This window comes from Esox lucius, chromosome 16, assembly GCF_011004845.1.
Source record: "Esox lucius isolate fEsoLuc1 chromosome 16, fEsoLuc1.pri, whole genome shotgun sequence".
In the NCBI taxonomy this organism is placed as follows: domain Eukaryota; kingdom Metazoa; phylum Chordata; class Actinopteri; order Esociformes; family Esocidae; genus Esox; species Esox lucius.
Genome location: NC_047584.1, coordinates 30,505,919 through 30,523,246, shown reverse-complemented (window position 1 = coordinate 30,523,246; position 17,328 = coordinate 30,505,919). Strand labels below are relative to the sequence as shown.

The 17,328-nt window shown below is 47.0% G+C and overlaps 1 protein-coding gene across 9 annotated transcripts in view; it reads right to left on the bottom strand.

Moving 5' to 3' along the window:
- The window catches only part of LOC105023482 (protein MTSS 1), a 59,648-nt gene that overhangs the window by 1,495 nt on the left and 40,825 nt on the right, over positions 1-17,328 (bottom strand). For 2 of the 9 annotated variants that reach the window (XM_020055084.2, XM_034286829.1), the window contains 12 exons: positions 17,229-17,313; positions 15,931-16,022; positions 15,771-15,845; positions 13,746-13,757; positions 6,249-6,406; positions 5,812-5,919; positions 5,353-5,447; positions 3,966-4,182; positions 2,766-2,876; positions 2,009-2,242; positions 531-740; positions 235-394 (listed from right to left, as the gene is read on the bottom strand). In XM_020055084.2, the coding sequence (XP_019910643.2) occupies positions 235-394; positions 531-740; positions 2,009-2,242; positions 2,766-2,876; positions 3,966-4,182; positions 5,353-5,447; positions 5,812-5,919; positions 6,249-6,406; positions 13,746-13,757; positions 15,771-15,845; positions 15,931-16,022; positions 17,229-17,313 (1,557 nt within the window). The remainder of the gene's footprint in view (positions 1-234; positions 395-530; positions 741-2,008; positions 2,243-2,765; positions 2,877-3,965; positions 4,183-5,352; positions 5,448-5,811; positions 5,920-6,248; positions 6,407-13,745; positions 13,758-15,770; positions 15,846-15,930; positions 16,023-17,228; positions 17,314-17,328) is intronic. The other 7 variants (XM_020055085.2, XM_020055086.2, XM_020055088.2 and 4 more) reach the window with 7 other exon arrangements.

The following is a 17,328-nucleotide window of genomic DNA, read 5'->3' as shown; positions in this document are numbered from 1 at the left end:
ACAGGTGGGCAGAAAGAGAGACAGGCGGGCAGAAGGAGAGACAGGCGGGGCAGAGAGAGAGAGAGACATTTCAGGATGTGATCAGATCAGGATCGATCCCAGACGCTGCCTGGTGTTGAAACTTCACGGATCCGAACGTCTGACCAAATTATCTTATTCACTGGTCTAAGTGTGAGTGAGTGTGTGTAGTACCCGCGGTGCGGCCTTGCTCTGGTGTCTGTGTGCGCGTGTTACCTTGTGACGGTATGGTGTCCTCGGAGCAGCACGGAGTCGTGCTCTGGGTGCTATATCCACTGGAGCACTGGAGCGAGTCCCGGCTGGAGCGCTGAGCGCCCTGCTGGAGCCCCTGGGTCAGGGCCAGAGCCAGATCCTCACGGACTTCCACCACCCCCACCTGGTCATACAGAACACGCCACGTTAGCAAGGAAGACAACAAAAAACAGACACCAAATGCACTAAAGACAAAAGGTCCCCGAGAAGAAACCAAACGAATCGGGTGGTAATAAAAGACCCATTGAAAGACGGCTCACCTTGGTTGGTGGAGATAGCGGATGAATAAAGTTGTTGTCCGGTGCCGAGTTGAGTCTGGCCGGTCCGGAGCTGCAGTCCGCCGGGACCGGGTTCACTCTGGCTGGTGCCGGTCCAGAGCTAAAGTCCGCCGGTGCCGCCGGCTCTTTGTCCTTTCTTCGTCTCAACGTGTTAACCATGGGCTGATCGTAGGGCCCAGGTTTGGCCCAGTCCTACAGGGGACACACAGGTGTACGGGTCAGCTGACCCCGTCTTAAATGCAGTCACTGTTCCTGATGGAGGCCTCCGCTGGCCTCTGAAAGACCCAGCGTTAAATCCTCAAGAGTCTCTTTCAATTAGATTCTACAATTCATTTACAATTCAAATACCCTTTAAATCTCACAGATCCAAGGATTTAGAAATTAGCTATAACTGAATTAAAACCCCTAAATTAAATACAGGTAAATTAGTTTTTAGTTTTTTTTTTAACTAAAACACGTAATCTAGTAGCTCAGAGCATCAACAAACACCACCTGATTCTAGTTGAACTGTCTAATGTTAGTAGCTATTCAAAGCACATTCCTGTTTGTTTGTGGCCCCAAACAGAGGAGTTCAGAGAACCATCAGTTCTCTGAACTCCTCTATGTTTGTTATTAAAGGGTGAAAACAGGCCAGAACCATCAGTTCTCTGAACTCCTCTATGTTTGTTATTAAAGGGTGAAAACAGGCCAGAACCATCAGTTCTCTGAACTCCTCTATGTTTGTTATTAAAGGGTGAAAACAGGCCAGAACCATCAGTTCTCTGAACTCCTCTATGTTTGTTATTAAAGGGTGAAAACAGGCCAGAACCATCAGTTCTCTGAACTCCTCTATGTTTGTTATTAAAGGGTGAAAACAGGCCAGAACCTGTTTTCACCCTTTAATAACAAACATAGAGGAGTTCAGAGAACTGAGGGTTCTGGCCTGTTTTCACCTTTTAACATACAGCAGCTAGAAAGCAATTTAGAAACAAGCTAAAAAACTTTAGCCTATAAGGAGGCAGTTGAGCCTGTAAGATGCAGCTCATAAGCAAGCTACTGTAGCTAAGCTAGCTATAGCAAATATGCATTATCGTAATTATCCAGCTAGCGAAATACTAGTCATTTTGTTCACAGGGAAGTGTATAGCAAAGCTAATAAGCTAATAAGTCTATTGTCTATTCTAAATTCTCCTGAGTTGCCTGTGAGTGGCACCTAAAACAATATTCTACTTTGAGCTGTTTACCTGGCTATGCAAATGAGATGACATCATCAGTATAGTTTCTAAAAAAGGGGCAGAGTTGAAAGTGGTTTGCAATTGTACTTTCAACGGTCGTCATGAGGCAACATTTAATAAAAAACCTGCATAAGCACCGTAGTCTTTAAGATTTTTTTTTTAAATACTTTGTTTTGTTCAGACACAACAATAACACCAGTCAATGGAAATGGAGGAATCAGAAGAGGGTTTGAGGGGAACCACCAACCTTCCAGCTGGGGACTTTGGAGGAGGGGACCATGTTTGACCCCAGGGTGCAGTAATGAGGATAGGCAGGCAGCAGGCTGGAGCCTGGCTGGGACCACGAGCGGGTGGGACAGGAAGAGGAGGTGATGGAGGTGTGGGGGAAGAAGGGATAGGACACCCCCGGGCCGGAAGCCCCCCCTGTCAGGTACTGAAACTTTGAGTGATGGCCCCCGTTGTGGTCATAACCATTGGACAACTGAGCATGTGCAAGGGGTCACCGTGACGATGAGCATGACAAACAAGGGACAGGAGGAAACAGAAAACAGAAAATTGGGGTAGAATTGGTGAAATTATAAAAAAATAAATCACGTTAAAATGCAGGGATCAGAAACTAAACATGACAAAAGATGCAACATACAAATGCATGAACAAGGTAGCAATTTTAAACGCAAAACACGTTAAAAGAAGCAAACAAAAGGAAAACGTTATGAACCGGACACCTGAGTTCTGAAATGCATGTAAAATGACCACGATTCCCCATGAGGACTGAACTGCCCATGTCCCTGATCCAGGGGCGCAGGAAGCTGTGGCGTGTGACAGGCCCCTGGGTGCATCAGGCAAATGGAGGCCAAGAGCCAATGGCCACGAGGATTCGCCCGTAACCATGACGTCCGCACAACAACTGAGCGGTGGAACGAGACTCGGTGGTAACGTGATACAGGTGTTCCTTTGGGGGGGGGGGGGGGGGGGGGGGCGAGGGGGGGGGGGTGTTTCTTCACCTTGTCAGCTGAGGCCAGAGGCCCTCCGGAGCCCGAGGAGGTCGGGGAACTACCCCCGCTGACAGACTGGCAGGTTTCGGAGGTCTCAGAGGAGCCAGAGCTGGAACAGGGCTGGAGGAGCACCGGTCACAGGGGGACGCCGGGCAGAGAGGCGGAGGGTGGGGACACACACACCCAACCAAGCACAACCAAGCACAACCAAGGAAAACCAAAAGCGAAAAGGGTTTTGGCGTACAGAGAGATGTTAAGTTTGGATAAGAGGCAAACAATGTTAGATTGAACACACAGTCACACGCATTCATACAAGCATTATGGGTAGGAGATGAAAAACATAAAAAGGAGAGAAGAAGAAGCAGGAAGTCAGAAGCATCAGAAACAGGAAGTAGGAGGCTGTGAACTCTGTATGTAATTGAGCAGTACAGCAGCACATTCGTAAACAAAGTTTGAAAGGCGACTAGCACTAACTTTCATTGGGTTACATAAGCTCCCTGTTGCCTACAAAGCAGAGGTGAACTTGAGGATTGAGTATTGATATATGGCTTTAATCATCCTCACATTGCAGAAAGCAAAGGGAAAAGCAGATTGGCAGAAACAGAAGCATTTACAGCCAAGCCGTGGAAACCCCACTAGTCAACTTGTCTGTGGCAGGAGTTGGCAGTTAGACTTGGTCGAAGGCTCTGAGACAATACATTTAGATAGAATGTATTTTGTAATAATTTGGTGACCTAAGTAAAGCAGTGGAAAGTCATGGACAGTATCTATGCCATTGTGGCATCTGTGCCAGCATTGGCAGAGCCAGTGATGCCATCTCTATCTAATTTCATTGGTTGGAGTTGTGATCATGACTCAAACATAGAAATCAACTGGAGGGTTAAGGGGCCTATAGAGGGGGCTGGCTCTCCAAGACCCTATAATTATGTTTTTGGGGCGAAAACCGAGCTCCGCTCAGGTGATTGACCTTGGCTGACCAAAAACCCTCCCCCCCCCGAGAAACGCAAGCTAATGTATTGACCTTCTGATGCCCCTCTCCGCACTGTATCCTAGCAACCAGGAAAAAAGTGTTTCTGTCCAGGTAAAAAATAAGAGGCCATGGATCATTTTAGAATCCATTGATCATAACCTACAGGGTTCATTGTTGATGGCTCTACCTGGGGGCCCTCAGAAGGTAAGGAAGTCCAGCGTTAGCATTTGGAGTCTCACCTGTGGTAGCGTCTCCTGGGGCATGGGTGACGGTGACTTGGAGGTGTAGGCGTCCAGCTGAGAGATGAACCCCGAGTCGTGGGAGGAGACCGAGGAGAGGCGGGCCGGAGCCTGCTGGGGCAGCGTGGAGCTGCGGTAGCGGTAGCAGGGAGACGGGGGGTGAGAGTGGGGCGTATCACTGGAGCGAGAGTCACTGCTATTCACACTGTTCAGGCTGCTGTTGAAACGCCGGGCAGGTGGGGAGGCGGACGGAGACAGACGGACGGGTGGAGGTGCAGCAGTTTGAAACGGGGGATGAAACAGATGGGTGGAGGGAACAGCGGGGGGTAAGACAGACAGTGGACGGGTTAACAACACAAAACCAACGTAGCAGGCGAGACTGTAGGCAAGCCAGTCAAATTATATTAAAATGATAAAACACGTCGACCAACAGCCGGGCGTGGTGAAATCAATGGCGAGCTGGGTCTGGGCGGGAACTGGTTTCAAATAACAACACAGGCAAGCTGAATGCGGCACAGAGCAGGCAACACGACACCAACGTCACAGGGTGTTTTGCAAACCAAACACGGTCACGGCAACAGTGTGACAACCACCGACACAACAGCGCCGGGACGGTAACTGGAGGACAGGGAGTGCACGGCCGTATCGGGGGTCATGTTGAACTGTCAATATTCAAAACCCATATACATTCGGCACACACCAAATGTGACGGTTATGTTTAACTCCAACTTTTGTTGGGACATGAGATTATTCAGGTGTTCCTAGACGTTTCCGCCCAGATTCACAAACTCTCGGCCTTCATTGGACACGAAAGCCATGAAAGAATCCATTGCTCAAGTGGGACACACCGTGTGAGTTAACAGAGCAGCTGAGTGGTCTCACTAGGAGTGATTCTCAGCATGACAAGGTAATTCTTGCTTTATTTAAACTGTTTCATGATGACAAATAAAAGTGTTGCAGGCTAGTATCTGGTAGTATTAAGTGTCTTAGGCCACAATAGATATAACAAAGGCATTTGTTTACTTGATCAAACTGGATCTGAGGTTATTCAGGTGCGGACCCCTCAAAACTGCATCCCAATGCCACAGTTCCTCTATCTACCATGTGGAGGCACATTCAGTCCACAAATTGTCTCAGGGAAGCAGGGGTGATCTGCAATCAGGTCCCCACTGTTTTCTACATATTTGAAATGTAGGCAAAAAACCCTCCTCTATCAGCAGTCCTGCCCTGAGGCACAGTGCGAACACAGGTCCAGATCTGTTTCCAGTTTACGGTGAAACATTCAGAACCTCCTACCAGCACTCTTTAACAGAAAGCGAACACACATTTCTATCCGAATTTTGAATCAGGCCGTGTGGGAGATCAAGGTTGGACCATGAGATCATACCTGCACATACTGGACTTCCTGGACATTGTGCTGGGTGAGGAAGGAGGAGTCTGGAAGGACCAATTACAGTCAGAACCCTTGAGATCCAGAATGACCTGACAGAAAGTAAGAACAGCCATGGGTCAGAGATTACACACCATCTGGTATATGTGGCACACCCCTCTCTTTCTCCACCTCATAAAATATGGGAGACTGGAGATCTTGCAATCTTTGCGACCCTGAAGTTGACGTCACTCATTGACTGCTAGTCGGACTTACAGGGAGGAATTTGACTTGCAAAGGATGAAAGACTCCCTATCGCCCATGACTCCCTATCTGGGAGCGATAAACACTGCTCATCCACTGTCACTCAAAGAACCTTCTGGAAGAACCTTCCGGAAGAACCTTTCAGCGCTGGGGTCTGGACTGCAACCTTGCTGGGGTTAGGGTCAGATTTAGCGTTGGGGTCAGGGTATTTACCTGTTCGCTGGTGGGGGGCAGCTTGTGGGGGTCCAAGGTCAACACCTTGAGGTCATCAGAGATGGTCTGGAGGTGAGTGACCTCCCCTAGCATGGAAATCTCCTCGTCCTAAATTTGTAAGAATGGGTTTATTTACACTCATGCAGATGATCTGACCTTCATAGAGATTTCAGACATGTTTATGGAGCAGCATGTCAGTCATTGCATAAACAGAACAAACAGCAGAACAACATCTTTGAAACTGCACATTTTCTAACGGCACATTTCCTCAGTGTTTGTAGAAACAACTCAGGGAAAAAGTTATTCTTCCTCGTGATCTAAGGACGTGATCTAGTGAAACACAATGTGCGAATAGATCAGGATCCTGTGCCGAAGCCATATAACACTGCATTGGTTTGTATGGTTCTATGTGTGTGTGGTTGTGTTACTGTTCTCACCACAACTGGCCGTAGCATGGAGACGAAGGCACAGAATCGGCTCCTCTCCTCGATGAGGGCCTTCCTGACAGCCTGCTTCTCCGTCTCCTCCAGGAGCAGGTACTTATCGCTGACATCCTGCATGGCGTTGTGGAGCTGTGGCTGGACGTCTCCTCGACCTGGAACAACACAATGCTTCTGTTAACTCACAGCGGAAACACACAACGTCCACACACACACACAATGCAAACAAACAACATCCGCACACACTGGGAACACACAACGTGGACACGCCTTGGGAACACACAACATAAACAGACTGTCAGGACACACCCTGGAAAAACTCATCCTTCACACACATTACTGGGTCTTGAAAAACAGGAAACACGCCGTCAACATCGATGCTACCGGTAAGATACATGTGACCACTTCAGAACCATAGCTCTTGTGTGTCGTCCAGGACAACGAGGATGATAATTCTCTACAGAAACCAAAGGAGCTCGGCCTGCTATCCTGACCGCCCCCTCCTTGTGTAGCAGCAGTCAGACCTACCTCTCTGTCTGTTCGGCAGTTCAGCCGACCTCAACCCAAGTAGCCACTAATCCCCAAGGTCACTGTCTATTCCAAGGTCACTGTCTATTCCAAGGTCACTTTCTATCCAAGGTCACATCACCGGCATCTCCCAGACAACTGCGTGTACAGGCTGCGTTAGGGTCCGGGTTGGTGACCCCAACAACAAATCCTAGAACTGGGCCAGGAGTGGGGCAAGAGTGGGGCTAATGTCTGGTAAAGCCAATCGCCTGGTGACGGAGGTAACCCCAGGGCAGTGTAGTACAGTAGCCATCCTAGATTACATTGAAGGATACAGTATTAACAGGGCTTTTTACAGGGAAGTCTCACTCTGGCTCTGCGTGGATGACTGAAGCAATACAAATGGAAATGTATGACCGTATTATTTTGCTCCAACGGACGTTAAGAATGAAACCTGACATTTTGGGAACTGGGACAGATTGTCAAAATGGATGGAGGGTTTTTTCCTCATTTAAGAACCCAGGAATCCAAACATTCCAACTTTAGGTCCTGATGCCATTCCAGCGGTCCGGGAGAAACAGGGAAGTCATGTTTGCCTTCTTAACAGGATTGTAAACTTTTTTATGATTTTGGGAAACGATCAAATGGGGTGGCGTGGAACCAGACTGGAAGGCATCAGGCAGCATCCCAAACTGCACCACATTCACTACGTAGTGTGCCACTTCTGACATGGGCACGTAGGACTCCTGTCAAAAGTAGTGCCTTCAAGTGAGACACAAGTAAAAATGACTCTGGCAGGAAATGACAGCCTTAGGAAAGTCTTTCCAGTGTACAGATATACAGTCATCCTCCGGGGTTGCTATGGGAGCTTCCCGGGCTTTGGGAATGTGGCACAGATTCATGCCACGGCCCGTGTGTCCATCCAACCATTGAACGTATGATTTGGCTTTTATAGTGTCTGGGAGAGTCAGCCAGACGGACAGATATGTTTGTGTGTGTTCTGGAAAGCACTCATTATCCATAATGTGTTCCTGAAATGAAATGACTGCTCGGGCTTGTTGTAAAAACGTCAAGGTACCGTTGGGACACAGTGTGTGTGTGCATGTGTGTGGTGTTTGTGTGTGGTGTGTGTGGTGTGTTGTAAAATGCTACGTCTGTAGCTCTCAACCGAAAGCCACAGACAACAAGTCTGACCAACAGGGCAACCAGCTTTCTCATCTACCCTGTGGCTTTCTTTATTGTGTGTGTGTGTGTGTCTGTGTTCAAATGTCGGGATGTCCTTACTAGATGAACCAACCTTTTAACAGCGATGCCAATTTCCATGGTCCAGATACGTTCTGACACCAATTTGACTGAAGTAAGGCACCTACAGACTTTAGTTGTTGATGAGCACCAAAACAAGCAGCTATTTAAGGTGCTTCATTATCTGCGTGCAAGACGGGAACATGTCTGTAGCACTGATATACATTGTTACTGAAATGGGCTACTGCATTCTGGGCAGCTGGAGAACATTCCATGGGGGCACAGGGTTGGAGAGTTTATCTACTGCCACTGTTTTAATAAGCAGGAGCCTGACAGGGGAGGGGGTTGACGGGCAAAGGACTGGGGGAGGAGAGGTCAGGTTAACTGCAGATAATCTACAGTACAGACAGAATTTAACCAGAGCTCTCCTACTCCACTTAAGTCCTCAGTACTGAGGACTGAACCCAGAGAGAAGAACCAAAGCCCTTCCAGATCATTAGCCACAGTATAGGATCTGGAAGCCTTGAGGATGTAGGTCTGTTACAGGAGGCAGGCTAACAGGCTGTATGTGTGATCAATGATCTCATCCTGCTCTTCAGAAGGCTGAAACTAGGCCACAGAGAGAGAGAAGGGTTCATTACGCCTCTCTTTTTTAATGACACTTCAAATTCAATTTAAGACCAATTTCACAACAACACCTGACGCAAAATACATAAGGACACCAATTTGACTGAAGTAAGGCACCTACAGACTTTAGTTGTTGATGAGCACCAAAACAAGCAGCTATTTAAGGTGCTTCATTATCTGCGTGCAAGACGGGAACATGTCTGTAGCACTGATATACATTATTACTGAAATAGGCTACTGCATCTCCCTCCAGTGTTGTTTAATTGCCTCCGGTGTTTAATTCCCTCCATTGTTGTTTAATTCCCTCCATTGTTGTTTAATTCCCTCCAGTGTGTGGCCAATCAGAGTACCCATCATGAACACAATGGTTTATTTATCTCAAAGCCAAAATTAAGGGCTAATGATCTCTGGTTCGGTCTTGTAATAACATTTGTTCAACTAATAACTATAACAATGAATAGAATTATAACAGTCATTTAGCCTAATAATTATAACAAGCATAATAATGCACACAGATAAGAAATACAAATATACTGCTTACCTAGCCAAGTACATTATTTCATGTAGTTCTCTTTTATGTTTCTTTAATTTCGAAAAACGTACAACATCTGTAAAGTAGTTTTTAGACGACATAACAAACCTAGCTTCACCAGAGCATTGTTGTTATTATGGTAACCAACGCAAACTCGTGGCGGTAGCCATCATGCGTAAACCTCCGCATGGATGTACACACGGTGGCCAGAATCTTCTCTCAGTTCAGTTGTCGCTTATCGCTGTCTGTCTGTAAGTGCCTGTGCCCACAGTTGTTAGAGCAGTAAGCCTACTGCTAACATTAACGTTACTGACTGTGCTCGACGGGACTGTCGTCTGTGATACGACCAAACAGAACAGAGAAATGCCGGGAGAGAAATCCCATGGTACCTGCGGGAAGTTTAACAGCCGATGTCTACTCTGTTTCGAGCTAAATTACCTAGCGTGGTACTAGCTATCTACCTCCTGAACCACGGCGTTGGGAGAAAAGCAGCCAACCGTCACGTCATGCCGACATCTGACATTCTGACATAAATCGTGGTTCCTCCAGAGCTAAAATGCGTTCACAAACCTATTCAGTGCTAACAGAACATAAGTAATTTTTTAAGACCTTTAAAAGGCCAAAATAAGAAAATGTAATACTTTTCAAGGCCTTTTATTTAGATGAATTAAGTCAAGACTTAAGACCCGCGGATACCCTGTTTTAAGACCTGGTCTAGTGACCCTACACACCCCCTTTAAAGACTCTGGTGGACTTTTCTGGGCAGCTGGAGAACATGCCATGAGGGCACAGGGTCGGAGAGTTTATCTACTGCCACTGTTTTAATAAGCAGGAGCCAGACAGGGGAGGAGAGGTCAGGTTAACCGCGGATAATCTACAGTACAGACAGAATTTAACCGGAGCTCTCCCACTCAACATACAGTGGGGAGAACAAGTGTTTGATACACTGCCGACTTTGCAGGTTTTCCCACATACAAAGCATGTAAAAGTCTGTAATTTTTTATCATAGGTACACTTCAACTGTGAGTGACGGAATCTAAAACAAAAATCAAGAAAATCACATTGTATAATTTTTAAGTAATTAATTTGCATTTTATTGCGTGACATAAGTATTCGATACATCAGAAAAGCATAACTTAATATTTGTTACAGAAACCTTTGTTTGCAATTACAGAGATCATACATTTCCTGTAGTTCATGACCAGGTTTTCACACACTGCAGCAGGGATTTTGGCCCACTAAGTTTAGACCAAAAAGCTAAATTTTTGTCTGGGAGGAATGGGAGAAGACCACATGATCTTCTCCCATTCCTCCTCTGGATCATCCAGATGGTCATTGGCAAACTTCAGACAGGCCTGGACTTGCGCTGGCTTGAGCAGGGGGACCTTGCGTGCGCTGCAGGATTTTAATCCATGACGGCGTGGTGTGTTACTAATGGTTTTCTTTGAGACTGTGGTACCAGCTCCCTTCAGGTCATTGACCAGGTCCTGCCGTGTAGTTCTGGGCTGATCCCTCACCTTCCTCATTATCACTGATGACCCACGAGGTGAGATCATGCATGGAGCCCCAGACCGAGGGAGAATGACTGTCATCATGAACTTCTTCAATTTTCTAATAATTGCGCCAACAGTTGTTGCATTCTCACCAAGCTGCTTGCCTATTGTCCTGTAGCCCATCCCAGCCTTGTGCAGGTCTACAATTTTATCCCTGATGTCCTTACACAGCTCTCTGGTCTCTCCATTGTGGAGAGGTTGGAGTCTGTTTGATTGAGTGTGTGGACAGGTGTCTTTTATACAGGTAATGAGTTCAAACAGGTGCAGTTAATACAGGTAATGAGTGGAGAACAGGAGGGCTTCTTAAAGAAAAACTAACAGGTCTGTGAGAGCCTGAATTCTTACTGGTGGGAAGGTGATCAAATACTTATGTCATGCAATAAAATGCTAATTAATTATTTAAAAATCATACAATGTGATTTTCTGGATTTTTATTTTAGATTCTGTCTCTCACAGTTGAAGTGTACCTATGATTAATTACAGACCTCTACATACTTTATAAGTAGGAAAACCTGCAAAATCTGCAGTGTATCAAATATTTGTTCTCCCCACTGTAAGTACTCAGTACTGAGGACTGAACCCAGAGAGAAGAACCAAAGCCCTTCCAGATCATTAGCCACAGTATAGGACCTGGAAGCCTTGAGGATGTAGGTCTGTTACAGGAGGCAGCTAACAGGCTGTATGTGTGATCAATAATCTCATCCTGCTCTTCAGAAGGCTGAAACTAGGCCACAGAGAGAGAGAAGGGTTCATTACGCCTCTCCCCCATTCACCATTAATATGTATGTCCAGGATGCTGGGATAGTCGGCATCTTCTCGGTTAGTGTTAGTAATGTACAGTACCATGAACCTTACAGACAAGCTGTCCTCTCTCCCCCCTCTCACCCCTCACCCCCTCTCCTAATGGTCACTCTCCCCTCTCACCCCTCACCCCCTCTCCTAAGGGTCTCTCTCCCCTCTCCCCTCTCACCCCTCACCCCCTCTCCTAAGGGTCTCTCTCCCCTTTTCTCACCCCTCACCCCCTCTCCTAAGGGTCTCTCTCCCCTTTCTCACCCCTCACCCCCTCTCCTAAGGGTCTCTCTCCCCTCTCACCCCTCACCCCCTCTCCTAATGGTCTCTCTCACCCCTCTCACCCCCTCTCCTAATGGTCTCTCTCCTCTCTCACCCCTCACCCCCTCTCCTAATGGTCTCTCTCACCCCTCACCCCCTCTCCTAAGGGTCTCTCTCTCCTCTCTCACCCCCTCTCCTAATGGTCTCTCTCCTCTCTCACCCCTCACCCCCTCTCCTAATGGTCTCTCTCCCCTCTCTCACCCCTCACCCCCTCTCCTAATGGTCTCTCTCCCCTCTCTCACCCCTCACCCCCTCTCCTAATGGTCTCTCTCCCCTCTCACCCCTCACCCCCTCTCCTAAGGGTCTCTCTCCCCTCTCTCACCCCTCACCCCCTCTCCTAATGGTCTCTCTCCCCTCTCTCACCCCTCACCCCCTCTCCTAAGGGTCTCTCTCTCCTCTCTCACCACTCACCCCCTCTCCTAAGGGTCTCTCTCTCCTCTCTCACCCCTCACCCCCTCTCCTAATGGTCTCTCTCTCACCCCTCACCCCCTCTCCTAATGGTCTCTCTCTCCTCTCTCACCCCTCACCCCCTCTCCTAATGGTCTCTCTCACCCCTCACCCCCTCTCCTAATGGTCTCTCTCTCCTCTCTCACCCCTCACCCCCTCTCCTAAGGGTCTCTCTCTCCTCTCTCACCCCTCACCCCCTCTCCTAATGGTTTCTCTCTGCTCTCCCTTACTCTCCTCTGCGTGTATCTCCCTCTTCCCATCCCGTGCTTCAGTCTGCTTCAGTGGCACATGACCGATGAGTTCGGGAATCAGAGTTCCCACTGAGTCTCGGAGGTGTGGTCAGAAAAACACACTCACAAGACACACACACACAGACCCCCAGAGCTTCTCGAGCTAACGATGGACAGCAGGGCTTAGTTTAAAATCCAGCATCAAACATGATTTAAGGGGAGTAGAGCGCTACTCTCTCAAACATGTTGGTGGTTTCCAAAAGCCTCTTACCTGGTCACACCAAACAAATAAAACCTTGTCGTCATTGGAAAAACAGGGCAGTACATATTAATCTAAATGCCGAGCACGACCCCTGTCCGGACTCTGTGGAGGTTTGTGTGTGTATTGGTGTGTCTGTTACCTCTTCCAGTCATTAAGGAGCCCTGGAGGCCAGTGTTGGAGTGGAAAATCAGCACATTGTGCTCCTGTCTTAATGACCAGTGTGTGTGTGAGAGAGGTTTAGAGGCGCTCTGTTGAGAAACAATGATTGAAACCACAACAAACCTGAAGGCAGGAGACACATTAGACCACAGGGAGAGAGGACACATTAGACCACACGGAGAGAGGACACGGAGAGACCACATGGAGAGAGGACATGGAGAGACCACATGGAGAGAGGACATGGAGAGACCACATGGAGAGAGGACATGGAGAGAGGACATGGAGAGAGGACATGGAGAGAGGACACATTAGACCACACGGAGAGAGGACACGGAGAGACCACATGGAGAGAGGACATGGAGAGACCACATGGAGAGACCACATGGAGAGAGGACATGGAGAGAGGACACGGAGAGAGAAGAAGGGACAATAAGGAAAAGAGAGAAAAGACAAGGGGAGAGGAAAAAGGGGAGTGTGAGAAAAGGGGAAACAGTGGGATGGAGACAGACCAATAGAAGGTTAAAGGAAAAACAGACAAAGACAGCGATAGAGAGAGAGAGGGAGAGAGAGAAAGGGAGCGAGAGAGAGAGAGAGAGAGGTGGTGGCGAAACTAACAGAACAACAGACTAACAGAACAACAGACTAACAGAACAACAGACTAACAGAATCCAAGAACACCAGACTAACAGAACAACAGACTAACAGAATCCAAGAACACCAGACTAATAGACCACCAGATTAACAGACCACCAGATTAACAGACCACCAGATTAACAGACCACCAGACCCACTGAGTAATGGACCACCAGCCTGTAGCAGACTTACCCAGGGCATCAGCTGGGGACCAACAACAACAGGTGCAGAGCCATCGGGAGCAATGAGGCCACAGAGAGGGAAACAGTCAGTCAAACTCAAGTCTGTCAAAGAGGCCTGAGTGAGCCTGGGAGCGTTCTGTCACTAACGCTGCACGCATCTCCCAGCATGCCTGGGTCTAATCTTACAGGCTGTCACTAACGCTGCACGCATCTCCCAGTATGCCTGGGTCTAATCTTAACAGGCTGTCACACTTTCACACTTTCATCCCAAGCAATTTACATGACGGTCAGCGTTGACACAGTTTTAGTGTACTAGCTGTTTAAAACGTCTGTTTTTCAGAGAAAGGGGCGGTTGTACTAATAACAGACATCATAATAAAGAGCTCAGACAGGAAAAACCTGTAGGAGGAATGATGTCTAGACTGAAGGATACGGTGTGAAATACTTCCGTGTGCACACATCAAACTTTATAAAACGTCCCCTGAACAGAGGGACTGGAATATTTATTTTAGCTTCTAGCGAGGCAAGGTGCCTCTGCTCCGAAGTACTTGGAGGTGTGTATAAATTCAAACTAGGGAAACAAAACATTTAGGTTAGATATTTCAATGCTTCAGGGTTGTTTTGATTAAGATGTTACTCATCAGCATTCATTCAACCTCTCTAGCCATGTATGGTGTTTCTCTGAAACATCCCATTTCTGTAAGCAACAGTACTGCCAATATGATACTAACAGAAAATAATTTCAAAATTTCCTTGGGTTACCAAGTTAGGTATAGTTTACTGTGATAGACATTCAGAATTGGGAATACTGTTTTAGATGACACCCATAAAGATGTAGGAACTTTTTTAAATATTTTAAAGGCAAGACAACCCAAGCTGTTGCAGCTGGACAATGATCCAAAATACACAAATCAAGCTACAACAGAATGGCCCAGAAGAAGAAATTAAATTGAATTGGTGAGTCAAACCCTAGACCTCAATTATATCACAATGTTGTGGGGGGACATGATGTTCTCGAACATGACATAGCTGCAGCAGTACTGTTAGGAGAAGTGGGCTAAAATTGTTCCAGTTGATGTAACACACTGACAAAGTGATGAAATGGTGACAAGTAATGTCAGCAAAAGCGAGGGTCACCAGCAATTGAAGCTAAGTGTGTACATATTTTTTCCATACTTTACTTATTGCATTTCTGTTGACTTCTGATTAATGAATTATTTTCAAGTTTAACATCTCAGTTTCATTTTATGAATAAGGTTACCTTTATGGTCATCATTTATAATATGCATTAGAAGTAAGACCCCAGGCTGGTAATGGATAATTTTTTTCGCTGTAGCGAACTAGGTCATATCAAGGCCACACTACTGCGAGACATTTCACTGAAGAAATACAAGATGACCCGAGCCCTGGAGTTTGAAAAATTTTACAAATTCTAAATTAAATTACTTTGAAAGAGGGTATGTTCTTAAGCTATAAAGGGGTATGAAACTCGTGGAAAAGCATGGCTCAACTATGAATGCATGACGCATTGACCTTTCTGAGGCGTTACAATGAAATCACCAGCTATCAATATAGCTAGATGTTTTTCACTTGGATTGACAGCTTGAAAGGGAGCCTCTGTAGTCAGTCTAGACATATTGAACATTTCAATCGTTTCTCAGTTCCCTTTCACGGTGTGTAGGCCCATACAAAGACTGATTGGCTGCAGCTACCATCGGACGTTATTCATCAGGACATGCCGTAGTTCGTGGAGAATGGAGAGGCATAGGGAGGGAAGCAGTGGTTCTTTATGGCATGGGTCCCAAACGGCCCCCATTTCCCTAAACAGTACACTACTTCAGACCAGGACCCATGGAAAATGGGGGGCTATTATGGAATCTGCGGTCTCTGCCCCATGATCAACAAAAAATAAAGGCAGAAAATGTTGTTGTTTCTGTCCATATTCCAGACATCATTTGAAAGGATTACTGTCTACAGATTAACCCTGAAGTGAACCGAGTCGGACAGGAAGCAGCGTGCAGAGAAAGTAGCTCACCTTTCTTTGCCTTCTTCTGCAGCTTGAGCGTGTCTAAAGACCTCTTCTTGATTTCGCTCCGAGCTTTCTTGTGCTCTGTGGGGGGTGAGAGGAAAACCTGTCTCGTTAGTTTCGGAAACAAGGACACGAGTGGAAAGAGGAGGGGCGTTGTAGGGGGTACCTTTGGCGTGGTCCTTGTCCAAAGTATTCACCCCTCTCTTCCATTCCTCCATCTGCTCCTGGAGGGGGTTGATCAGGCAGTCGATGAAGGCCCTGCAGGTTAGGAACAGGGATTGTTTATGTGAGCTTCATTTGTGCTTGCACTCAACGTAGAAGAAGAATCTGCACGGATTGTGTGAACTTGTTTTATTTGTTGGTTTGTGTCTTTGGCGTGGGATTTGGGCAGTTTGTCTAGCTCTCTTTCCTTTCCGCTTACGTTCTGATATTTTGATTGGTCAGAGGATCGTGCGCCTTGTCAGGGACCCGACTGCAGGCTATAAATACTGGTTGTCATTCTACTCATCGCGTTGGGCGTCTGAATTCACGCCAGTCAATCATTGACCGGCTGGTTAAGTTTGCCCAGACAAGGCAAGCAAGCAAGACAAGGAGGTGTACACAGACACACACACAGACACAGACACACACACAGACACACAGAAAGACAGAGTGACATGGTGGCATTGAGTTGGTGAGGCAGGCAGCTGAGACTAATATTAGACAACCCTCAGACGTCTGCACATATATTTCCAGGGAGTCAGACTGTGTGTCGTAACGTGGCTGTGCTCTAACCTGACCACAGACAGGCACCTTGGTTGACTTCCACTGTAGTGTGTGTGTGTGTGTGTGAACAGACAGGCCCCTGAGACAGGAATGCTGGCTTAGCCTGGTGACATTCTACAGACTTGCCTCATGTCTCACTGTGATGACACACACGCACACACACACACACACACAGGAATGCTACTATCATTTACAATAGTTACATGGTAGTATCAAATTGAATTGCATGGTGTGTTTTTACACTATGTTAGGTATATTTAGATGTTTGAGACTTGCTGCTGGATTTGCGTCGTCGGATGTAAACGGGTGAAAATGTCAATGGTCGCACGTCACCTTACGACGTCTATCAAAAGTGAGGAAATTTTTTCCAACAGACACTCGGCAGAGCTACTGAGGTATAAAGACATCTCGCTCAAATCATACCGGAGTGGAATGAGCGTGATGAATGAAGCCAGATTCTGTAGGTCCTTACAGCTCCACGAACAGAATCCGAAAAAAATTATGTCTTTGGGAAGCAGCAACAAACATCTCATAGTGGCACTAAAACAATTCTAGTGTCACCAGCAACAGCACATATTCAGCAGGGGTTGCCCGGAGAGTTACCAGGTACACAATACTGTTTATATGCCTTCCAGGTTAGGGGTCAGGTCAGGGGTCATACCGGGTCATCAACCGTAAGCTAAATGTGGAAACCCGTACATTGAAAATTGTCGCAGCTTGGCCTCGATGCTGCGGTGTCTCATGCACATCCTGGTGAGAGCCGATCCAATGTCCCTGGTGCCACCTGGAAAACAACAGA